The sequence below is a fragment of the Mesoplodon densirostris genome, chromosome 4 (genome assembly GCF_025265405.1).
Source record: "Mesoplodon densirostris isolate mMesDen1 chromosome 4, mMesDen1 primary haplotype, whole genome shotgun sequence".
In the NCBI taxonomy this organism is placed as follows: Eukaryota; Metazoa; Chordata; class Mammalia; order Artiodactyla; family Ziphiidae; genus Mesoplodon; species Mesoplodon densirostris.
The window spans coordinates 166,325,216-166,350,840 of record NC_082664.1 but is presented as its reverse complement, the minus strand read 5'-3'; the positions used below and the strand labels follow the sequence as shown (position 1 = coordinate 166,350,840).

Below are 25,625 nucleotides of genomic sequence, written 5' to 3'. Positions count from 1 at the left end.
ACATTGTGAATAAAGTAAGTATATTAGTCTTTATAGGTTGCTTTTTGTCAGTGTATCTCACATCTTTATTTCCTGAGCTCTAACCCAAGCATCAGTCCCATAATTCTCCTTGCCTACTAAACATTTCCACCTGGTTTCCTCCCATTGCTTTCACCCTAGCCTGCCTAAAACTGAATCTGCCACCTTGCACAAAACAAAAAGATGCTTCTTTATTTACCCATTTTTGGCTTTGGGGCTACCATGCACGTTCTTGAATCATTGCCTGAGTTCCTTCTGTGCCATCTGTGGACCACATCCTACTTCAAGGGCACCCTGTATTTACTTGTGGCTCATGTGATCAATAGAATAATAATAATGTTAAGATGTTAAAGGTAGGGAGCCACGTGAATTTTTTTCCTATGAATGATGATGCTTATCCTGTTAACTCTAATAGTACAATTAGTTATAAGCTTAATGCTAGTCACAGATCAGTTTTGCAAAACCAGTAAGAATGTAGAATGCCTGACAGGTTCTCTAGATCTAAGAGTGTTGTTGTTTTTTAAGGATACATTGGAATTGTGACTCTAGGGTATGTCACTTGTGCTGCTTCTCAGCCTCTATTTCAACAGTTTAACTAAAGAGTTGTCTCATGAGCTTTTTGTACTACCCAGAGTTCAGAGGTTAAGAGTTTTCACTGTAGTTACAGATTTGTATAACTCATCTCCAGAATTCTAGGAATACAGTTTTGTACTAGTGGGTACAGCTCCCTTTCTACAGCAGGTTTTCGTCTCACTAAGCCGTTTTGATAGAGCGTTGTTTAATAATTTGAAGTCCTGAAAATTACACTCGAAAGACAATTAGAGCAACTTAAAGCACGATTTATACTTATCAAAACCCCATGAATCTTTCTTGAGTTGTTCTTCAGTTCTTCAAAATATCTAATTTCTTTGAAGCTGGTCATTTCCCCATGAAAGTGAATGTGGCACTATCTTCCATCTCAAGGCACAGGTCCAGTCTGTAGGAATACTAGTAATACTCTTGGGTATAATGTATATTCTGTTTTGCTCAATCTCTGCGATACAAATGCTCTATCAGGGTTACTATATATGGTGGGTTTTGGCTGTGCTGCTGTGGTGGAGCTGAAATTGTCCCCTGCTTCAGCACTCTGCGCTCTGAGCTGTGAGCAGGGCCTACCTAGGGGCTGCGTGAGGATAGAGCAGTAGTTTTCAAAATGTGGTACAGGGAAGCCTGGAGGAGACCCCAAGGACCCAGTATTTTCCAAATAACTCCCACATGGTGTTACACAATCATGCCTGGAAGTTTGGGATGACAAACCTATTTTCACAGTAATACTAAGATTTATTTTCTTTTTTTCTCTGTATTGGCATTTGCCCTGATGGTGCAAAAACAGTTGGGGGGTAAAACTGTTGGCACTTTAGCACGATCAAGTCAGTGGTAGTGGTGCCAAACTGTGTTAGTAGTCATTGTGGTCTTCACTACATTAACTTGCAGTTTTTTTTAAAAATGTCAGTTTCACTTAAGACTGTCCCTGATGAATCAGCAAATATTACCAATTGTATTAAATCTTGACCCTCGAGTACATGTTGTTTTAATATTCTGTGCTGTGGAAGTGGGACATTCACTGAAAGCATTTCTGCTGCGTACTGAAGACCAACGGTGATCTTGAGAAAAAAACACTTGAGTTATTGAATGAGAGGCAAGAAGAACTAGCTGCATTCCCCCCCCAAACAGGACATCATTTTTCTTGAAATAATGACAAATAGTCAAACTATGACTGTTCAAACTTGAGTATTTGAAAAACATTTTCTCAAAAGAAAATGAGTGGATGAATCTAGAGACTGTCATACAGAGTGAAGTTAAGTCAGAAAGAGAAAAACAAATATGGTATATTAACGCATGTATGTGGAATCTAGAAAAATGGTACAGATGAACTGGTTTGCAGGGCAGAAATAGAGACACAGGTGTAGAGAACAAACGTATGGACACCGAGGGGGGTGTGGTGGGGGGGTGAGGCGGGAGGGGGTGGTGTGATGAATTGGGCGATTGGGATTGACATGTATACACTGATGTGTATAAAATGGATAACTAATAAGAACCTGCTGTATAAAAAAATAAATAAAATGAAATTCAAAAATTCAAACAAAAATGAAGTAAGCTTGTCATGTCAAGGAAAACAATTAACAGTATTTATTGCCAATGATAGAATTCAGGCTTTTAAGCAGCAGTTTTGAATTTTGGAAAATCTCCATCTGCCATTTTGAGCTTGATAGCTTCCCAGTATTTATAGTTTTCTGATGAAGTTGATGTTGATTTTAATGAATGTGATTTTCTGATAGTGTATCATGAAATGTGTCAGCATTTGGGAGATCTGCTTAACTCAATGAGCCAGTATTTTCCAAATAACTACCGCATAACGTTACAAAATCATGCCTGGCTAAAGAGTATAAGATAGATCGATGTGTAAGTATAATATAGATGAATGGATTTTAACGTAACTAAGTTTTCAGATTCCACATGGCCACTAACCTTTAAGAAAAACCACTTGCTGAGTTTTGGTGTAGTATCAAAGAAGAATACCCACATTTCTCTGAAAAAGCCATTGAAATACTCCTCCTTTTCTAATCATACATGTGTAAGAGGCATATTTTATTCACATACCGATTAAAATAACATATTGCAACAGATTCAGTGCAGAAATAGGTATGAAAATCCAGCTGTTTTAAGTTAAACCAGACATTAAAAGAATTTGTAAAAATGTAAAACATTGACACTCTTGTCATTAATTATTTTGTCTTGGAAAGTAGTCTTCATAAAATGTTATTTATGTTAGCATGTAATGGCATTATTGTTTTTTTTTTTGTTTGTTTTGTTTTGTTTTGTTTTGTTTTTGCGGTATGCGGGCCTCTCACTGTTGTGGCCTCTCCCGTTGCGGAGCACAGGCTCCGGATGCGCAGGCCCAGCGGCCATGGCTCACGGGCCCAGCTGCTCCGCGGCATATGGGATCCTCCCAGACCGGGGCACGAACCCATATCCCCTGCATCGGCAGGCGGACTCTCAACCACTGCGCCACCAGGGAGGCCCGGCATTATTGTTATTTTGAAGTGAGTTACTAAGTATTTTAAACATTTCTCAGTTTTAATTTCTAATGTGGTAAATATCAGTACATATAACCAACAGTGGGCTGAGCTGGCTTGTGAGAGCCGATTGTGTACATCTTTTTCCAGCTTTTTGTTCAGTGTCACCCGTTGGTAGCTTGAAATCTGCCACAGTAGGAGTATTTAAATTACAGAAATCTGCAAAAGTTACCCATAGCATTCTCCCTTCCCAGGAGCTGGTTGTGCGTTTACAGCATCCTGCTGGATATAAATCACATAAACAAAAGTTATTTGAGGTCATCAATAATTTTTAAGAGTGGAAAGGTGTCCTGAGACTAAAAAGTTTGAGAATTGGTCATTTGGCAAAGGAGTACCTTTTGGCAATTGGTTCACAAAGAGATGGATCCTTTTTTATAATTCATGCAGGGAACATTTGTAGAGTAAATGTAGTGGTTTTTAAACTGCTGGTTGTTAAATCTGCTGGCTCCATTATGGAATGCCCTTTTTCTTTCCCCTAAAATCTAAAGTAGGCAATAAAACTCCAGGATCAGGTGGGCTGAATTTGCCCCGTGGGCTACATGTTGGGCGTCTCCGGCCCGGTTTCTCACTTTTCTGTCCAGCTGTTACCCAGGCCACAGCAAGGCCCAGCTCAATCAGCAGCTTCTACACAAGGCCTCTATTTGTTGTTCAGGCCCATACTGATCTTTCTGTTCTGTGCTCCTGTGGTTTTCATTACCTGGACAATGGAGCAATTAGTTCTGTACTGTTTGTGTGCTGTTGTTTCTTAGGCGTTGGTTTTAGCAATTCTGCTTTCCACCCTAGGGCACCTAGTTCAATGCTCTCCGCGTAGGTTCTCTTGCATGGATAGAAGAGTTTTTACTTTTGGATTGCTGAAGAAGTTTGCCTTCTCAGAGAATGATGTTTTAAATAAATCTAATTATTTGTTATAAACCCAGTTTTTAATAATTCTTTTTAAAGTATTAGAGTAAGTAGATTGGAAATGATTGGTTTTCCTTAAAGTGAGGTCCAACGGAAGCTTTCTTCAAAATTTGTTTTAGATTCTGTGGTCTGCCACCACTCATGATAGAAACTAGTAGCTTCTTTCATGTCCAAAGTCTTCGGTGTTCTGAGTTAAGTCATAATGAATAGTGAAACTTAGTAAAGTGAGGCAAAGTTTGTGAGATTACACTGGCCTCTAGGACAGTTGTGTACTAATTAGAAACTTGGCAGGTTTTGAGTCCAGAGAAGTGAAGGTTTTATTGTGTTTTACTGGTAGGGATCTTTGTCAAAAGCACCCAAGGTAGCTGGTAAATGGCTGTTATCTCCTGTCTGTGCAAGCCAAGTGATGGTTCTGGCCCCTCTGGATGCTCAAGTTGGGGGGAAAGAAGTGTGCCAGGGCCACATAGGCTCCAAGGCATGAGCTTTTTCTGGTTCGGAGGTGTGAGGGCCATGAGAGGTCTTGGAATTTCTTTGGCCTGTGCCCTTTTTGTGACTGTTAGGGCATAAAAGTGACCGCAGTTTTCATCAGTATAGAGACAAGGCATTAGCTTGTGTCTGGAGTAATACTATAATATCATATGTCAGAAGTTTCATTTATTAAAAAATAATTTACCATCTTTAAGTTCTGTCTCCGATTTCTCTTAAGAAGTTAGGGAGGGTGGTTTATACTCTGGCCTAAATAAGGCTTCACAGTTAGTAGTTGTGAGGTCATTAGTGAGGTAGTTTAACTGCTTTAGAACTTTGTGCTTGGAACATTCTTAGCCACTTAATATCTATCACATCAGGGAATGACTGTTTCAGGACAGTAACCATCTCCTAATGGTAAGTACCCTGGCTTGCTTGTCATTTCTTAGAAGCAGGAAAAATAGGCCAGTCATAATAGTGAATGGTATTTCTTTAAGAAAAACGTAAAGAACCAAGAAAAGGTCCAGCCTTAATCCTCAATGATGATCATTTTTGCAGGTTTCTGTAGCTCGGTCAGGCACTGGAAGAGGCTCCCCAGCTCTAACTCTAGTACAGTTACCTTCAGGCCAAACTGTACATGTCCAGGGAGTATTTCAGACACTACAGCCATCCATTATTCAGTCACCACAAATACAAACTGTTCAGGTTAGCTTCCTTCCCAGATGATTTGTCTTGGACTTTCTTTCTTTTTTTTTTTTTTTTTTTCCGGTACGCGGGCCTCTCTCTGTTGTGGCCTCTCCCGTTGCGGAGCACAGGCTCCGGACGCGCAGGCTCAGCGGCCATGGCTCACGGGCCCAGCCGCTCCGTGGCATGTGGGATCTTCCCGGACCGGGGCACGAACCCGTGTCCCCTGCATTGGCAGGCGGACTCTCAACCACTGTGCCACCAGGGAAGCCCCTGTCTTGGACTTTCTTGAGCTTTTTTTTTTTTTTTTTACTAATTCATTTACCCTCATTTTCTTTGTGTAGCTTTGATGCTCAAATCTTGTTATTAAACATTTAGATGAATTTCCTTTTTATATGTGAAGTGCCTTGTGCCCTGCTAGATACATAGATTTGACTCGAGTTGTAGTTTTATTGTCAGCTCTTAATATACAGATTGAGTCATTCTCCTTTAAGTTGTTGCTCTCTGCTCAGACTTAGATTTGTTTAGCAATGCTCTCCAAAGATGCTTAAAAGTATTTTGAGGATTCTTTAGAGATGTCTGATAAACATGGTAATGTAAATATTGTAGTACTGATGCTGTTTTCACCAGTACTCACATTAGAGTGTAGAAATTTATGTTTATTGTTAATTCAATATGTGTGACATGATATTATTGTTACTTGGTGTTACGTTTATACATCAGATTAAACCTTGGGTTTTTTAGATGTGGTTAGCGTTGTGGTTGTGATCCAGAGATGTGTTTTGTTATTTATTGTCATCAAAGTTGGTCATAAATTCTTAACATTTCTTGAAGCTAAAACATTTCTTTGCATCAACAGATGTAAATTATTAAGTATGAATTTTTAAAAGCATACCTTTCTACTGAATTTATGTTTGTTCCTTTTTAAGGTCAGTTTGTTTTTGTCCTTTAAAATGTTGAAATTATTTGAACCTAATTGATGACAAAAAGATCTCTGAGGAAAATGTAGTTTCTTATACTTAATCAGTCTTATCCTTTTCCTGCATATTTGAATCCAGTTTGTTGCAGAATAAGGGTGAGAGTTGCAACATGACACTTGAAGTAATAAATCCACATGCGTTAAAAGCTTGGTTATCTTTTCAGCACGGGTGTCTCTCCTGTGTCTTTCAAAAATGTAAGAGTGATTCTCAGTATTGTCTTTTTTTTTTTTTCCTTTCCTGCAATGAACTTTGATTCCAGGACTTTCTGACTCTTTCTGACCCTAATTATAAAGCAAGGACGTCTTTCCACTCTCCTTATTGTATTATGGCTTTTATTGGGGTGCAGATATCAATATTTCTACTTAGTTTTAACCTTGCTGGTACTGGAAGAAGAGATCTCATAATCAGTAGGCTCTTTTGGATTTTGTTAAATGGATGATATGAGTATCTTTGTAGAGATAGGTGTCTGTGGACCTTGTGTTAGAATTCCTACCTGTTGAATGATGAATTTCAGTTTTCACTTTCTAAAATAATAGCTTACCTCGCATAAGGGAGTTGTTACGATTGTACGAGAGATGTGTGGAAGCCCACTTTAAAGTGATAAATATTTGGTGATGATATATGGTTGTCTGATTTGCAGCGACAGTTTCTCTAATAAGTTCTCCTCATGGATGAGTGTGCTTATGTGTAGGGTGTTCATCACCAGAGATGCATGGTCATACGTGTAGGTGAACAAATATGTACATCCGTGTGCCTTGGGAAGTATATATTCCTGCCTGCATTGTTGGTATTTTTTTTTTTTTTTGGTGTACGCGGGCCTCTCACTGTTGTGGCCTCCCCCATTGCGGAGCACAGGCTCCGGACGCACAGGCCCAGCGGCCATGGCTCACGGGCCCAGCCTCTCCGCGGCATGTGGGATCTTCCCAGACCGGGGCACGAACCCGTATCCCCTGCATCGGCAGGCGGACTCTCAACCACTGCGCCACCAGGGAAGCCCCATTGTTGGTATTTTAATAAGCTTTTTTGACTGTGCCCAAATCAAATTCCCATATAATTGTAATATTAAGTAAAGTGAGTTTTGCAAACTCAGAACTATCCTAGCCCCTATGATAGATGGCTGAATATATTGAGAGCAGTCATGTTGTAGAGAGATTCATTATTTTAGTTTCCTGACTTTCTTTACTATTTGTTATTATACTATTACTTGAAAAAATGAAATTGTATTTAAAACTCTGATCTTTCTTTTAAGGAGAAATTCCTTATTTTGACCTTCAAGACCTACTGCCATCAAGCCCACCCCACCTACTTCTTGTAACTTTAACCAGGCTTGTTACCCACGTGTTTACCTGCTTAAATATTCTTTCTTCTTTGGACCTATCTAATGTCTAATTTGAAGAACCAGCGTAAGTCAGCAGTGGTATTGTTTTCTGCCTCTGTCACTCGCTAGCTCACCCCCTGCTGGATTTATGAGATATTTTCAGGGTTGGATCTTAGGTCTTGTGTATCTTACACTGAGTGCTTTCCTGAAGGCTGCCTGACACTCATTTGCATTTCTGCAGTATATGTTATCTGTGCCATCCTTTGCACACAGGCTCGTTCTACAGCTGAGTGTTGTCTGCTCTTCCTCTTCCTCTGCGCCAGGTTGTGAGCGTGGTTAGTGCGTCTTGGTGTGTTCTGTCCCCAGCGCCTGGCTTAGTGCTGCACACAGAGAGACCCTTAAGCACCGTGTTGTGAATGAACGAGATACCATGGATTTTATGATGCATTTCAGGAACTCTTGTGTTATAGGTAGCAACAATTGCAGAGACAGATGAGTCTGCAGAATCAGAAAGTGTAATTGATTTTCATAAACGCAGAGGAATCCTTTCACGAAGACCCTCTTACAGGTAAGTTAAGTTTCCTACTGTAATGATACTTTTTCCAAAAAAAGAGAATAATTATACATCAGATTCTCCCATTATAGCTGTTCTGTTTTAAATCTCATTCATGTATCTTAATTATTTATATTGTTAAATTATATTTTAGAAAAATACTGAATGCACTTTCCTCTGATGTGCCTGGTGTTCCCAAGATTGAAGAAGAACAATCCGAGGAAGAAGGAACGTCACCTAATATCGCTGCTATGGCAGTGCCAACTAGCATATATCAGACTAGCACGGGGCAATACAGTATGTATGCTGCAATTCCATATGACGTACTGCTAACTTTAAGTCTCTCTAGTTTCCTTGAAGCATCTCAGGTTTTGACACTAAACTGACCCATTTTAAAATGCATCATGATACCTAAACTGTGTATCATAGTGTGAAAAGTACATGTTAAAGAAGTGAGAGATTTGTACTGACAGTTGTCATATACTTTTTTTCGGGGGGGCAGGGGTTGGTGGTACGCGGGCCTCTCACTGTTGCGGCCTCTCCCGTTGCGGAGCACGGGCTCTGGACGCGCAGGCTCAGCGGCCATGGCTCACGGGCCCAGCCGCTCCACTGCATGTGGGATCTTCCCGGACCGGGGCACAAACCCGTGTCCCCTGCATTGGCAGGCGGACTCTGAACCACTGCGCCACCAGGGAAGCCCTGTCATATACTTCTGAAAAGTAAAAAAATTTTTTTACTGAAAATAGAAGAAAACTTTGGGGTAAAGATAAAGGGAGGGTTTTTCTTATTTATATGTGTATATTCATATCTAGTAAAAGTTTAAAACTTACTGTTTTTGTCTCTATGATACATGTGAACATAATAAGATATAAATGTCTGTATTTCATTATTGTTGGCTTTTGTTACCAACAATTACATTTTTTTTTTTATAAGTGAGGTCTTTTTTTTTTTTTTTTAAAGATGTTGGGGGTAGGAGTTTATTAATTAATTTATTTATTTTTGCTGTGTTGGGTCTTCGTTTCTGTGCGAGGGCTTTCTCTAGTTGTGGCAAGCGGGGGCCACTCTTCATCGCAGTGCGCGGGCCTCTCACTATCGCGGCCTCTCTTGTTGCGGAGCACAGGCTCCAGACGCGCAGGCTCAGTAGTTGTGGCTCACGGGCCCAGTTGCTCCGTGGCATGTGGGATCCTCCCAGACCAGGGCTCGAACCCGTGTCCCCTGCATTAGCAGGCAGATTCTCAACCACTGCGCCACCAGGGAAGCCCCAACAATTACATTTTATACTTAATAATCTAAAAGAGGTGCATATGTTTTCTAAACTATGTTTTAAATGTAATTCTCTTTTCACTACTCTCTACTGTGTTAATTTGTGCTGCAGCTTTTTCTAGAAGAGAATGGAAAAATGATTTTTTTAAACTAAAGCAATTGGACAGATCATTTTATTTAAAATTTTAAGTACCGAAAGCTGTAAATAAACAGATACATTCACATTTAGTCTTGTGCATTTTAATGGGCTGTTAATTCTGTGCTTTTTGCTTCAGTTAAAGCACTAGTCTTTTCCCAAATCAAGAATGTTTTATATATAAAAATACTTCAGTTTAAAATGAGAGCTAGAAAGAAAAGTGGGGAGGAAAAGAGAGAAAAAGGACAGAAACAAAGGTTTTTTTTTTTTTTTTTTAAACAAGCTAGTTAGGTACAGGAATACGTGTGACGTTAATTACTGTGTTGATCCAAGTACAGTGTTAAGATTTTAGGTGTAGTTTCTGTTTTCCCTTTAAAAAGTAACAATACCTACAAAAGATCTCAAGTCTTAACTTATGACCTGGATGCTAAAGCAAGCTATAATCTATGGGGAAGCCTTGGTCATTAGTTTTTTAGAGTTTTTCTTTTAATGGTGGTAGATTTACAGTATTAAACGAATTCTGCTCTGGCGATTCCTGTTCTTTGGGTAGCTCCTACGCTGATACCTGACAGAACTGGCGTATAATTTGTCCACACCCTGTACAGGGCGCTGAATGAATATGTCCAAAGTTGACATTAGGAAAAGAAAACTCCCCATGGTCTGTCAAAGTTAGACCTTGAGGTTTTCACCTTCATTTCTCTTTTATTACTTTGCTGATTTCTGTGCCTTTTTTGTCTGACCCACTGGGAGTAGATGGTGGGAGTTTTAGGACTGGTGTGGCTGGGCAGGGCTTGGAGCTGCTGGAACCTCCTGGCTGGTCAGCTCTGGCCTTGAGCAGTGGGCTGTACACCTATTATCATTTTCTGTTTTGTGTCATGAAAAGGTTGGAAATTACTGCTGAAATAATGCTAAGACATCTTAAAGTTTGGAGGGTGACCTAAGATGCTGTCTGTCATCTGAAACATTTCTCTGGCATATCCTGATGCTGCTTAGGAATTGATCTCGTTATAAGTGACATGCGCGATGATGCTGTGGTGAATTTGCCTAGATTATTAGCTGAGAATTTGGAGACGATGTTGAAGCTGGAGATGACGTGGGGAAGGTGGCACCTGGTCCTGCCAGTTACTACCTGGATCACAGTGAGATAGTTTCGAATCTCAAGTTTTTAGTCTTTGAAGTGTGAATACTACTAGATTGCCAAACTCGGAGGTTAATGTGAGGACAAAAGAAGATAACAGATTTTACCTGTTGGGGAAGAGAGACATGCTGCTTTTGACATGAAACAGAGAAATGTAAGCCAGCTGTGGTAGCGTCTCACTCCCAGTCGTTCAACTGTTCCCCCCAGCCAGCATCAAAGCCTTTATTTCTTGTGCTCTTAGCACGTGCTTGCAGCTGGGGGCTCGATGTAAGTGTCACTACCTTGGGTGTGGGGTATGTGGGTGTGCGGGAGTGGAGTCAGGAGTTCTGGTTGAGAACTAGAAAATCGAATGTTTAGAAGTTAGACATTTCTCTATTTGCCACATCAGAAGTCACGGACAATTTCTTACTTAGCTTTCTTAATTTGGACCCATACAGTATGATCCTGGCAGTTATTTTAATAAGAAGTTGTGGTTGTCCTACCTGTGCTGTCCACAGGTTAAGAATTGCCATTTTATTGGTTCAAAAGAAGGGATATTGCCTATGTTAAAAATGATAATTAGTGACACTTGTTTATGTTGATAATTCTTTCATTTGAAAAGTGCATACTAACATTTAAACTTTTCTTTAGAAGACATTTGCTTTAAATGTATATTTATACATACAAGATCCATTTTCATCAACCATTTCTTACTAGCAATAACTTAACAGAAATTAATGATTAAATATTCTTAAATATCTAGAAATAGAAACAATTACTGGTGTCCTTTGGTTTTTAGAATAGAGTTTATTTTACTAGAATTTCTGGAGATTTTCTGTGTATTTGCATGTACCTATTTTTGAGACCCTTTTATAGCCTTTTATTGTAAAAAAAATTTCAAATCATTCTTCAACTTTTATCCATGGATGACTTTCTCCCAAACTTTACTTTGTTTCTTTTTTTTCAAAAATTATTGTTTTAGATCTTTTATTTTTAATTTGCTGTAGTGAGTTGGAGTTAAAAACAAAAGAACTGTAAAAGGAGTGTTCAACTTTGTGAGTCAAACTTGAAGTAAAATAAAAATTCAGGTTTTCTCATATACAGGTAGTCACATTTTTAGTAGTTGAAAGTGAGAGATATGATGGAAGTGGGCCTTATTATTTCAACTTATTTTTTTTAATCACAAAGATAAGAAGTGAAAGTTAGAACAGGCTATTTCCCGGAGTAGGGAAAATAACTTAAAATAGGCAGGGATTCATTATTGTAACACCAAGAAAGTGACCTCCGCTTGCAAAACTTTGCTGGAAGTACAGATCTTAGTGATAGGTTTGCTGTATGCCAATTAAGTCATTCTGGTCAAAGAAAACCTGTTTTGTCTCAAGAGAATATTTCTGAACGATAGTGGTTCAGATAGTCTTAGAATTAGCAAAGAATGTTAACTTGCTGCATGACATTCAAGACATGCATTAAATGGGAGTGAATTCACAAACAGTAGAAGTTGTGGTTCTTCTATATGTGCTATTGCAGGTAAAGAAATTTAAATGTTTGAAGCTTCTTAGTTCATTAAATTTTCTCTAAAGACGGTTTTTTGGGGTTTTTTTTAATCCCCCGTCTACTTTACCCTACTTCTTCCCTTACCAATTAAGGACTGTCACCTAAGACTTCAAATTATTTTTTCCTAAATATCCCTGTCTCTTTGCTTGCTCCTACTTTATTTTACTAGGAATCTTGGTAGAGTGAATCTCTATTAACTCATCTTTACTGGCATCTTATACACCATAGGTAAGTGGGTCAATCCTAAATCCACCATATGAAGAAAGGTATCTGTGAACTTTGTGGATTGCTTGAAGAATTCAGAATTCTCAGGAGACTCAAATGAATAAACACCAATTCCATTTCTTTGTAAGAGGAATTTGTGCGATAGGCTTGCACATTCTAAAGTAAATGCAGTTGCATTTACTGCTCTTAGGAGTGACTTACATGTTCCCAAGTTACCTTTAAAAGCAAACTTAGGACGGTATCTACTGGATGTAAATCTGGCTCTTTAACCTTGGTGTTGCTGTTCTTGTTATAGCAGGAGGCTGTTTTAGTCTTTATTCTTCTTTAGCATTTATTCTTTAGTCTTTATTCAAGAGGTAGGCACCTCTTGGCTTTAAGGCACAGGTACTCACAGCTTCTGTTTTGTGCTCACTTTTTGAATTTCAATCTAAGAATTCACTGGAATAAGGTCTGCCATTCCTTTTTAAAGTTCATTCGATGAAGTTTTATTTATGAATCCTTTTATTGCAATATGGAATAAAGATGGTTTTAAATCATAAGTAATTAAACATTTACATGTTTATGTGTTTGAATTATCTCATATATACAGGTTTAGGGTTAAAAAGATGTTAGCATCACATGAAAAGAGGTCAGATAAAATCTTAATTTAAATAAATTCTGCTCCTTCCTCATTTGGTCATGAACTTTTTTTTAATTAAAAAAATTTTTTATTCAAAACTCTTGAATTTTCATCCTATAAGTAGTATTTTCCTTGCTTCAGTGATATTAATCGCTCTAGGAGAGAAGTGCTCAATGGCAATGAGTAGTAGAAGTAGCAGATTTTTTTAAACACAATTTTTTATACCAGGAATTTTTAAAGAATTTATTGCCTAGACTAGTTGATATGATAGCATCCTGGTTACCATTGTATGTGGTAAGTTGGGGATGGGGAGACCATACTTGGGTTAATTCTGATTTGAGGCTAAATATCATAACTGTATAGAATGTGTATGAAGACATTTGTGTAACCACTAAAACTAACTTAGTAGAAAAATACTTAGTTAATTAACGAATTACACTCTCTCTAGACAAATTCTTTTTTAACATAAGGTCAGTGTGTTCAACATTCAGTCTGTGCATATAGAGCGACCTACTTAATTATGGAGTATAGCTCACCTGAGACATTACGGGACAGAAAGTTAGGTACGTCCCAGAGCAACTAGGACAACAGAGCTCAACCTCTACCCCTCACTACTATGAGCAGATAACATACTATCAGGCTTGAATCAGTTAATAATGGACATTGAAGTAGAATTTAATTGACTATATAATCTATTTGTTCAGTTTTAATTCAATTTAGATTATTTCATCAAGCTGTAATGTTATTAGGATTATTTAAAAGAGGAAAATAAATGTGCATATACTCTAAAATAATAAACCACTTTTACTTCTGTTTGAATCCTAATCAGTATTCATAGACTTGTGTGGACTCTTCATTACAAACAACAAAGTGGCCATATGTGTAAGCTTTTATGCCTCAGTTGCATGCATCAGTCCAAGAAAGCATTAATAAAACCTAGGTCCCCAAGGTAAAATTAGTAGGAAATACAAAGGTGTTTTATTTTCAGTGGTTGCTAATGGCCTTGATATGGGCCAGTGATTTTACTTTAAAATGATTTGCCAGATATGATGTCTGAGATTTGTTTTAAAATACTCCAGATACAGAAAAAGGTTTGGAATGAGTGGGTAGGGAAAATAAATGACACAAAATTCTTTCACCTTTTATGTTCGCTAGAAAAGTTCCATAAGTTAAAAAAAATAATAAGCTAAAACAAGACATGACTAAACTCATTCAGTTAATTTCATTTTAGTTTTTCCTGCTATTTAATTTATATTGATGTGTATTTATTAAAAAAGATTACGCTATCCTTGAATATTTTGTAACCTAAAAAGTTTCCTCCTCAAATCTTTTGAATACACACACACACACACACACACACACAGCCTATTTCTCATATCCTGAAGCATTGGGAAATCTTCACGCATTGGGAATATTGTCAATTGAGAGGCTACATTTTTACATGGGAGGGTCCACTGTCATTTGATAGTGCCAAAATCAAGAGTGCCTTTGGTTTAAGAAATGTTAGGCTAAACGACAAGACTCATCAGTAGAAACATTTTCCCCCTAGAGCCAGCTTCTGTGTGCGTGTTTGTCTTTTGTTTTCCACATCTAATTATATGATGACCAGAAAATAAAATGATAAGAGGAACAGATTCTTGATATATCAGCTTTGCACAGTATGAAAGCAAAGAAGTTTGGTTGGAACTATGGGGAAACAATGAAAAAAAAATTGAAAAAAATGAAGTATGAAAAGAAGACAGTAAGGATTTTTATCTACCTATTTCATGGTTCTTATCCTTTGAAGCAATTACTCAGATTTTTTACTAGTTCAAAAGCTCAGTAATTGTCAATATGGAAAATTAAGTTCTGTAATTATAATTTGAAACCATACTTCATTTAACTCTTATGGATTCACACGTGGCTTAAGTCATTTTTATATATTCTGTCTTGAAATGATAGCCATTCATTCATCATATTTATTGAGTGCCTGCTGTATGCTAGGCTTTGTGCTTCTTAGCACTGTGGTTACACTGCCTATGTCTGTTCTTTCTAAAGCATTGTTTCTTTGACAACAAACTATCAACTGAAAATATTCATTCAAATATATGATAACATATGAAATTCATTCATGTCCAGCCATGAAGATCCAAGGAAGCAATATCTCTTCTTTTTCAGACTTCTTTCAAACCCTTTTATTATTAAGGGGTGAGTCCTGAGACCTTGAAATCTTTGGAGAGTCATGGTGAAATCTTGTTTTTAAAATGTGTACGGAATATAATGCTCTAGATGAGCGAGACAAATAAAGTGAGGTTACTTCAGAGTTTCTCAACCACAGCGCTGTTGACATTTTGGTAACTGATTCTTTAGTTTCTGTCAATCGTATAGCAGCCTGCCAACAAACTAAAACCAGACAGCGCCTCTGTGTTGAAATCTTTTAAAAATGTTAACCCATCTTTCTCTGTTGGCCCTAGAACTGAAGATTTGTTGTGGTGGTGGTTGTTAATCTTACCAATAGTTCTGATAGTTTTATTCGATCAGATTGTCACCTTTGCTTAGATGCTGTTACAAAATTAGGGAATGACTCAGAAATATTCAGACAATATTTTAGACACTACTACAGCATTCCTGTAAGGCATTTACATTGAATTATAGGTGTTGCGTTATTCTGATTATGTGTCATTTTTATCTTCATTGTAAAGTCTAACTAGCTGGTTTATATGTGATTTTTTTAAAGAATAGCCCTTGTTCCACTTAACCTCTAGTGTTTAAATTAAATCATGGAGTTGTCATCTTTATGTTAAAATATATAGAACTCTCAGATATTTTAAATAGTACTTATTTGTCCATTAGAGTGAAATTTAAAAACATAACATTTGATCAATTATTCTTTTGAAACTTTCTGTTAATAAGTTAATTTTTAAACATGGCTGGCAAGTCTCAGTATTTAAAGGAAGTCTACCTCATATTTGTGGCCATTAGCTACAGTTCAAGACACTTTGTAGAGGTAAATGTAGCACAAAGTCTTTCAATACAGTTACCTTTTAAGGTTCTTTCCAACTTAACATTTTATATTTCAGGATTCTCCTGACATAGTCAAAATTGCAAAGGTTACAGTTTTGTAGACTTGAGCTTTAAAACCTCAAGTCTAAAAATATATATAGGTTTTAATAAGTATATAAATATATAGAAATGTATATTTTAATAAATATGTTTTAAAGCTATATACTGTATATTTCATTAAAAGCTACTTTCTTTTGATGATAAATTAGACAAGTAGTTACCTGAACAAATTATAAATTCATTGTAATCATAATGCTCAATGGAATTTAACTGACCATTTCTTAAATGTTAGAAGAATGTTGTTTATCTATAACTAAAAATATATGAAAGACTGGAGAAAATCAAAACCTGGACTTTCTCCCTGTCTGATCTCCACTCTTCTTCTTAAATAATTCAGTTGGATGGATGCCAGAGAGGAGGACAACTCCATGAGTTCTGTGTATTTCAAACAGTTCTGAATATAAGATATTTTCAAGTGTTTTGAGCTTTTTCAGAGTGTTGCCCCATGAAGGAGGAGCCCCTTACCAATTCAGCATAGAGAGTTAAGGGTAACTTGAGAATGAGAAGCTTTGGTAGTAAATAGATCCAGAATATATTCTTCCTATATTGGATTATTAAAAATGAATCTTGAAATTCTCTAATTTTTCTTTTCTTTTTCTGTTAAGTTGCTATATCCCAAGATGGAGCAATCCAGATTTCTAACCCAGGATCTGATGGTGTTCAGGGACTGAAGGCATTAACAATGACAAATTCAGGAGCTCCTCCGCCAGGTGCTACAATTGTACAGTACGCAGCACAGTCAGCAGATGGCACACAGCAGTTCTTTGTCCCAGGCAGCCAGGTGGTGGTTCAAGGTATATGTCATTCACCTAATACATTTAGAATACCCATGGGTTACTATAGCACTCCATTTAGTGGTGATTTCATAGTTTTCTGAAATATACAGGAGGTAGATTTTCGGGGGAGGGAGGGAGGACTTAAAAAGGCTTGGAGAAGAAATATTTTAGTATATCAAACAATAAGTTAAATAAATTGTACAATTTTCAATTTTTAGCAGATTTTATTGGCTCTAAAGAAAAGTTAAATTCAGAGTAGCATAATAGAAAAAAGGAGTTGAAAACATGAATGAAGTTTTTAATTAAGTAAATATTCTTCATTTGGGGGTTAGAAATGTACTAAGTATGTTTTTAGTACCTAGTGTAGGAAGATTTAAGTATCCAGTCCTTGAGGCACTGAATTTGGGGTTTTCCCCAGTTGTTACACTCAAGTCTGCTTTCTAGACATCTCATTTCAAAACAAATGCTGGCTTTGTTCTTTCTTTAGACCATTCTTAGTATATTTGAATTCTGAGGTACCTGTTCTACCTTTTAATGAAAGCTGAGTAGTGAAATAAAGCAGTTGGGATGTAGCCCTAACTTTTTAGGGTAACCTAAGATTTCAGTTAAAATTGAATTATACATTATTTTAATTTCATTCATTTGTGCTCAAATAACTATAATGTGTTCAATACAACTTTCAAAAATCCTGTGTTTTAGTTTAATTCTATTCCCCTTGGTCTATTTGCACTAATTTCAAAGGAAGTAATATCAGTTCTTTTAGTTTGAAAGTCTCGCAAGTATAGAAAAAAGCAGATTATAATTGATGAATCTCTTGATAATTAGCTTTACTCTTAGGTATTTGGGGAGCTTTACTCTTAGGTATTATATGGACTATAATAAAAATGTATGGGGCTTCCCTGGTGGTGCAGTGGTTGAGAGTCCGCCTGCCGATGCAGGGGACGCGGGTTCGTGCCCCGGTCCGGGAGGATCCCATATGCCGTGGAGCAGCTGGGCCCGTGAGCCATGGTCACTGGGCCTGCGTGTCCGGAGCCCGTGCTCCACAACGGGAGAGGCCACAACAGTGAGAGGCCCACATACCGCAAAAAAAAAAAAAAAAAAAAAAAAAAAGTGTATGAAGAGCCAAAGTGGTGACATTTATGGAGTAAAAAAAAAATCCATAGTACTTACCCAGTGCTTTAATGTTTTCTTTTAAATATAAATTTAAAGTACCCATTCTTTTTCCCCAGTACTCATGAACCCTATATGTCTAAATATGAAATACATTTTTTATGAAAAATCATAAAGAATGCTCATTTCTTCCAATTTTATTTTTTTATATGGAAAATCTACTAAAAACTACTGATACTTTAAGAAGGAGAGTTTTTTAAAATGTTTCGTGTTTTGCATCGATAATACATACATAAGTTTTATAGTTTGGGGGTTTTAAGAACTCTTTTTCTTCCATAAGTCACAAAGATATTTTTCTGCATTGATCCTGTTAGCTTTACGGTTTTACCTTTCACATTATGTCCTTAATCTACCTGCAGTCCACCTCTGTGTATAGTGTTGAGTGGGAACCCATTTTTATTTTTTCCCCGCATATGGAGCCAGTTTTCCCTGCTAACGGTTTGTCCTTTGCCCATTGATTTATGGGCATTCTTAACTGTGCAGTAAGTAGGCCTCATGCAGCACCGATCTGTCTCAGCATTCTCTGTTCTGCGTGCCAGCACCACACTAGTTTTGTTGTCACAGAACAGGTGCCCCTTTTTTGTCGTTTTAACTTGTTTTAGCGCCGTTTTATCTTTTGTGAACTATTGTTCTCTCATATGCATTTGGAATAAGTTTGAGTTCCCAAATAATAATAACGTAATATAATAATAAAACCAATGATGAGATTACATTGAATTTATACATTAATTTAGGGAGAACTGAAGTCTTTTTTTATTGTGGTGTAATTGACACATAACATTTTATTAGTTTCAGGTGTACAACATAATGACTTGACATTTGTATAGTCACAATAAGTGATCACCACAGTAAGTCTAGTTAACATCCTTAACCATATATAGTTACAAATTTTTTTTCTTATGATGAGGACTTTTAAGATTTACTCTTAGCACCTTTCAAATATGCAACACATTATTGTTTACTGTGGTCGCCATGCTGTACATTATTACATCCCTGGGACTTATTTATTTTATGTCTGGAAGTTTGTACCTTTTGACACCCCTTTCACCCTTTTTGCTCACCCCTCATTCCCAACCTTTGGCAACCACCAATCTGTTCTCTGTGTCTATGAGTTTGGGATTGTTTGTTTGTTTGTTTGTTTATATTCCACATATAAGTGATATACAGTATTTGTCTTTCTCTGACAGATTTCATTTAACATAATGCTGCTCTCAGGGTCCATCTATGTTGTCACAAACGGCAGAATTTCCTTCTTTTTTATAGCTGATTAAAATTGCATTGTATAATATATACACCACATCTTTATCCATTCATCTGTCGAAAGACACACTTAGATTGTTTCCACGTTTTGGCTACTGTAAATATTGCTGCAGTGAACGTGGAGGTGTAGATATCTTTTTGAATTAGTGTTTTTATTTTCTTCAGATAAATACCCAGAAGTGGGATTGCTGGATCATATGGTAGTTCTATTTTTAATTTTTTGAGGACCCTCCATACTGTTTTCCATAGTGGCTGCACCAATTTACATTCCCACCAACAGAGCACAGACTGTCTTCACTTATCCAGATCTTAACTTCTTTTAACAGTTTAAAATTTTCTCTATGGGGGTCTCTCATACTTTTTGTTTAGTTAGTTTTAAAATGTTTAACCCATTCGGGTTTTGTTTTTTGGGGTTTTTGTTTGTTTGTTTGTTTTGCTATTATGAGTGGTAGCTTTCTGTTACATTTTCTGGTTGTTCCTGGTATAGAGAAGTATTGACCTTTTTAAGTTTACCTTTTATCTATGAACCTTTCTAAATTCTAATTACTTCTAATAATATGCTGAATCTTGGTGAATCTCCCTGTGATACTACATGAATGTTTGTATCAAATACAAGTAAGATGTTTGTTTTTTCCTTTCCAATCTTTATTCCTTTTGTTCTTTCTCCTTGCCTTTTCTTTTCTCTTCACCTTCTCCATCTTAAAAATAATGGTGGCCAGGTGTTCTAGTTTTTTGTTAAACATAGCGGGGTCTGTGAGTGTTCTTGTCTTACTCTGTCCGCCTCCCACCCTGTCATCCCCTTGAAAGGCCACAGCAGTTTCTCTCTGCCCTCATCTTGATCCATCCCTCCACAGCATTTAGCACTACCGACCTCTGCTTCCTTCACTTCCTGGATGCTTGTACCCCTTCTTCCAGTCGCCTCTGCCCAGCTTGTAGGTGCTGGTGTTGGTACTCGGTTCCACCTGGCTTGATTGCCCTCCCTGGATGACCTCATCCCTGCCCATGGCACACATCTCCGACGCCTGAAGTCCAAAACCCCACATCCATTTTTCCCACCCCAGTTCTCCTTTTGTTACCCTGTTTCAGTAACTCTCCATCCTGTTGCTTCATGCAGAAACCTGGGTGTCACCCATCACTCTCCCACCCCTTCTCCATCCATTCTTCTTCCTGTAGCACACGTCTCTCCAGTCCTCTCCACCCCTACCGTCACAGTCCTCGTTCCGGCTGCCATGCCCTCTGACCTGTGTTACCATGATCCCTAGTCCCTGCCGGGTGGCTGCCCGGAGGAAGCTGGTAGCTGTGGAAGAGCATCCTGATTTTCCTGATCATGCCAGAGACAGCAGCAGCTCCCTTTTTGGCCTGGTTTTTGGGGAGTTGCTCCTGAAAGTTTAGCTAGGCTCCCTTTGTTGATGCCTCCCAGTGATTCTGGGAGCTACTACTATTTCTTAAAAACAAAGTCTCTGCCTCCAGCATTTCCCTTTCCCCATTGTGCGCTCACTTCTACACTTAGGGGTGGGGCTTCTAAAATTCATATGCATGTAATTGCATCAACTTCCTGCTCAAAATCCTTCAGTGAATGCCTGTTACTTGTTAGACAAAGTCAGAATCCCTAACAAAGACCATACCTCTGTTTAATCCAGGCTTTACTTCCGTTACTAGGCTTCTCCCTCAACTTCTCCCTCTTTTGTGCAGAATTTCTTTCATTTCCTCTGATGCCATGGCCCCTCTCCGCTCTAGAGGCCTCATGCAGAGCCTTGTGCCCTGACAGGAACACCTCCACAATCGTGTGCATTACCCAGGTTTCATGTGGGATAGCACTTCCTTAGGAAGCCTTCCTCTACCTTCCAAATCTGGCTGGTGTGACCCCTGCACCTTCTTAGGGCATGTATCCCACCGTATTGTGACTCTCTGTGTCCTGCCCACATGGTGACTTCTGTTTGGACAGGGATCTTTAGTCCCTAGCACAGTCCCTAGCGTATGATAAATGTTCAATAACCATGTAGTGAATGACAGTGAAATACACTCCCTCTGTGAAAATGTTACTATTCCTGTGTGCTGATTAACCGAGTTTATCTGGTCCAGGGGATTTATTAAAACCGTACCAATAGCAGTAGTCAGCCAAGCAACCAACCCCCCTTCTTCCTTTCCTTCCTTTACCCTTTTTTACCACTAATAGTTATTGAGCACTTAAGAGCCAATTTAAAGAAATGTGGGTTTTTTGGGTTTTTTATTTATTTGTTTTTGGCTGCATTGGGTCTTCGTTGCTGCAGGCTTTCTTTAGTTGCAGCGAGCGGGGGCTACTCTTCGTTGCAGTGCGCGGGCTTCTCATCGCGGTGGCTTCTCTTGTTGTGGAGCACGGGCTCTAGGCGCACAAGCTTCAGTAGTTGCAGCATGCGGGCTCAGCAGTTGTGGTATGCAGGCCCTAGAGCGTGCGGGCTTCAGTAGTTGTGACTCATAGGCTCTAGAGTGCAGGCTCAGTAGTTGTGGCGCACGGGTTTAGTTGCTCTGCGGCATGTGGGATCTTCCTGGACCAGGGCTTGAACCCGTGTCCCCTGCATTGGCAGGTGGATTCTTTTTTTTTTTTTTTTTTTTTTTTTTTGTGATATGCAGGCCTCTCACTGTTGTGGCCTCTCCCGTTGCGGAGCACAAGCTCCGGACGCGCAGGCTCAGCGGCCATGGCTCACAGGCCCAGCCGCTCCACGGCATGTGGGATCTTCCCAGACCGGGGCATGAACCCGTGTCCCCTGCATCGGCAGGCAGACCCTCAACCACTGCGCCACCAGGGAAGCCCTGCAGGTGGATTCTTAACCACTGTGCCACCAGGGAAGTCCGTAAAGAAATGTTGAGATTAAAATCAATTTGAACTTTCTCAAATTTGAAATAAAGTTGGCTAGTAGTCTTGGAACCAAGCCCTTAGGTGTGGCTGGGATGGAAAAGAATCCTTCATGGACTCTCCATTGGTCCCCAGACTTTTTTACTTAGCCAGGATGTCTTCAGTTCATGTGCCCTGGAGAATTACTGGAAACATGGATCCTCCCTCATGTTTTGCCTCCTAAGCCTCTGAATGTGAAGTCCCTGCCTTACTAGAGGTACTTCATTGAATAAGGCAAGAATGTGGTGGAATGCCCTTTCACTGACATAAGAATGGTTTGGATCCTAATCATACAGGGAATGGGCTTTGTAAACCCATTGATCAAGATACAAGATCAGTGACATGTCACTTCTTTTTGTACAGTAGAGATGCAGATCATTTTTCCCCTGGGCTGTGGTCTGTTTTACTGTTGAACATGTGCCGCTCTTTGGTCTAACTTAGTAATCGTTAAATTTCCAATAGTGATCCAGCTCTTCATGTGCTGAACCTTCTTTAAGTGATCCAAATGAAACTGGAGATATATATATATATATATATATATATATATTTTTTTTTTTTTTTTTTTTTTTTTGCGGTACACGGGCCTCTCACTGTTGTGGCCTCTCCCACTGCAGAGCACAGGCTCCAGACGCGCAGGCTCAGCGGCCATGGCTCACGGGCCTAGCCACTCCGCGGCATGTGGGATCTTCCCGGATCGGGGCACGAACCCGTGTCCCCTGCATTGGCAGGCAGACTCTCAACCACTGCACCACCAGGGAAGCCCTGGATATATTTTTTAAATTTTATGAATAGTAACTGTGATTTATTTATGAATATTTTAAATCACAAAATTCTTTCAAGGGATTTTAATTGAGCAAAATAGTGCATTAGATTGAGCCACATGAAATTGTTGTTTCTGTGGCCCCAAAATGTTAAATATCAGCAAATTCATGTGGTTCCATAGTTTTTATGGAGGAATGCTATATAATACTTACTGCTTTTGGCACAGTGAATTTTAAAAATTTCAGTATGTGTGCCCTTCAAGTGAAATTAGCAAATTCTATGTCATCTTAGAAACAGCTGGATTTTATGTCATTGTAGCAAATAAAAATGTGTCAAGTAGACTAAGGTGGCTGGGTATTTCTTGGTGAATTTAGAAGTGTCTGAAATACATTTCTGTGTGTTTCACAGCATTTTTCTGGGTTGATTGTCAGTTGTTTTTAATCTGTGTTTTTTCTCCTATGAGTTATGAAAAATATATAAGCTTTATGCCTACTTTGGTTACTTAGAAACCTTGGACAGAACAAAAATTTAAAAATAGCCCCATAAGAAATAGCCATGTAACTTTTAATGCTAATGAGATGTATTTTTTGCCAGAGCCCAACTCGATTTTTATGTAAAAATGAGAAACAAGAACATTGAGATGATTTATTACAGGAAGGGTTTTTATAGGGTTTGGTTTCAGTGAACTCGTCTGTGACAAAGCAAATTGATGGCAGTGATAGCTAGTGAGGTCATTGTGATGTCAGTACTCCTACTTACCCTGCACATGCTTGCTGGTTTGGAACACTTTATGTGGTCCTGTGATAGGGGAAGCAAGACAGTTCTGTATGCAGAAGCCCATCATGGCTGTAACTGGAGACGAAACAGGTAAGAATTTTAAAGAGGGATTGAAATTCTGCAAGATTGTTTTTGAAGTTTAGAAAAACTATTTAGGAACCCCTGAGTGCTTCAAAAAGTATTAACTTTCTAGTAGCTGAGGAGTAAGACGTTCCTTCTAATCTGTAACCGAATATACTCGGCACTCTGTGAAGGCATCTGAGTGTAACCGCTTCTTTGCTCAGTACTGTGCTGCTTCCTCCGACCAAGGCTGTATCCTCTCTCTCTCTCTCTCTCTCTCTCTCTCTCCCCCCCGCACCTCGTCTCCATTTGCTCTACTAAAATAAGCTGTTGATTCATCTGCAACCTGTTGCAGATCCAGTGCAGCTGCAAGTCAAACACACATTCTGTTCGAGTTGTTAAAAAAAAAAAAAAAGTACGCTTCCGATTTTCTTGCTGTGTTCAAATGTAGCTGCAGGACAGAATAGGAAACACAGCGCGTCAGGGGTGTTTGTTCCTTCCGTCCTGTTTAAAATGGTCTGCTTCTCAGCTAACCGGGTTCAAAGGGCCGACGTCATTACATTTCCTGGAATCGGTGCGGCGGGCAGTGGAAAGTTAAACTGCAGGCAAGCAGCATGCTGACGTCAGCCCGAGTCACGCTGTGATTGACTCAGTTCTTTCCGCCCGGCCGCACGCAGGTGGGGGCTGCCACCCTCTCCGCCGGCGCCCGTAGACCCCTAGCACGTCCCGTGAGCCTCGCCTTAACGTTCCGCTCGAGGTAAGTGTGTGCCTGGCGGGGCCGGAGTGCCCGCTAGCGCCGGGTCCGGGGAGTGCGCATCTTTCCGTGCCGACCCGCACCCACCCGCCCCACCTGCAGTTCTTCCCGGGGGTGGTGCCCTCAGTTACAGGTAATGCTGGTGACTTAGTTACCGGCAGTTGAGTGCCAGCCCGGTGCTAAGCTCGCAGTTGAATTCCTGAAGAGTGGGTGACTGTAAACAGCTTCACCACACCTTAGCTCTTCACTTAGTGGGTCTCGGCTCTCTTCCGGATGGGAACATTCCATTGTCTTGAGCAAGTAAAGCCTGTGTTAAATTGTTTTTCTCAAAGAAGTTTTCGTGAGGTTTTAGAGGGGCTATAGAATGCAGAAGCCCTCAGATAACAGATTTATTGTAAGATATAGATGGACTTAAAATAATCTCAGATACTGCATGTCATATGATTCTTAGAACCAAAAGGCATTTTTGTGCATACATGTATTTTCTAAAAATTATTAGTTGGTTTATATCTTTCTTTTTTCTTTTTTCTTTTTTAAAACATCTTTATTGGAGTATAATTGCTGTACAATGGTATGTTAGTTTCTGCTTTATAACAAAGTGAATCAGTTATACATAGACGTATGTCCCCATATCTCTTCCCTCTTGTTGTCTCCCTCCCTCCCACCCTTACATCTTTCTTTACTAAGCCTTTAATTCCAATTTTCATGACCAAACATGAGAGAGAATTATAACAAAAAATAAATGATTTGAGAATACCCAGAATATATTTAAATATTAAATTTTAAAGTAAAAATTTACATAAATGTTTAACCATTGCTTGAAAATAAATGAACATTTTTATGCGTTTGTTTACAGAGTGAACATACCACTATCCTTGAAAATATTTTTTTCACAGTTTTACCCATAATGCTTATACATGATTTACCCATTCTAGTTTAAATTTTTCAGAATGTTGAAATTTTTTAAATGTCACTTTTTTCGCAAGACCTCATTGTGCCTTTGGAAATCATTATTTTTGGAAATCTGGCCAGTTCTCACAGAATCAGTTCTATTTAAAATGCTATTTGAAAATGGAAAGCATATTTTATTTGCTTTTTCGAGGAGCCCAAAGAGCATAAGATTTAAGGGACCTTTTCAAGGTGT

General features: G+C 38.8%; 1 protein-coding gene across 8 annotated transcripts in view; it reads left to right on the top strand.

Moving 5' to 3' along the window:
• The window catches only part of CREM (cAMP responsive element modulator), a 68,263-nt gene that overhangs the window by 30,784 nt on the left and 11,854 nt on the right, over positions 1-25,625 (top strand). For 2 of the 8 annotated variants that reach the window (XM_060097656.1, XM_060097655.1), the window contains exons 4-6: positions 7,952-8,049; positions 8,189-8,331; positions 16,656-16,844. In XM_060097656.1, coding sequence (XP_059953639.1) covers positions 7,952-8,049; positions 8,189-8,331; positions 16,656-16,844 — 430 coding nt within the window. Of the gene's footprint in view, positions 1-5,057; positions 5,205-7,951; positions 8,050-8,188; positions 8,332-16,655; positions 16,845-23,678; positions 23,758-24,301; positions 24,485-25,625 lie in introns of those variants that run through there. The other 6 variants (XM_060097658.1, XM_060097657.1, XM_060097660.1 and 3 more) reach the window with 4 other exon arrangements.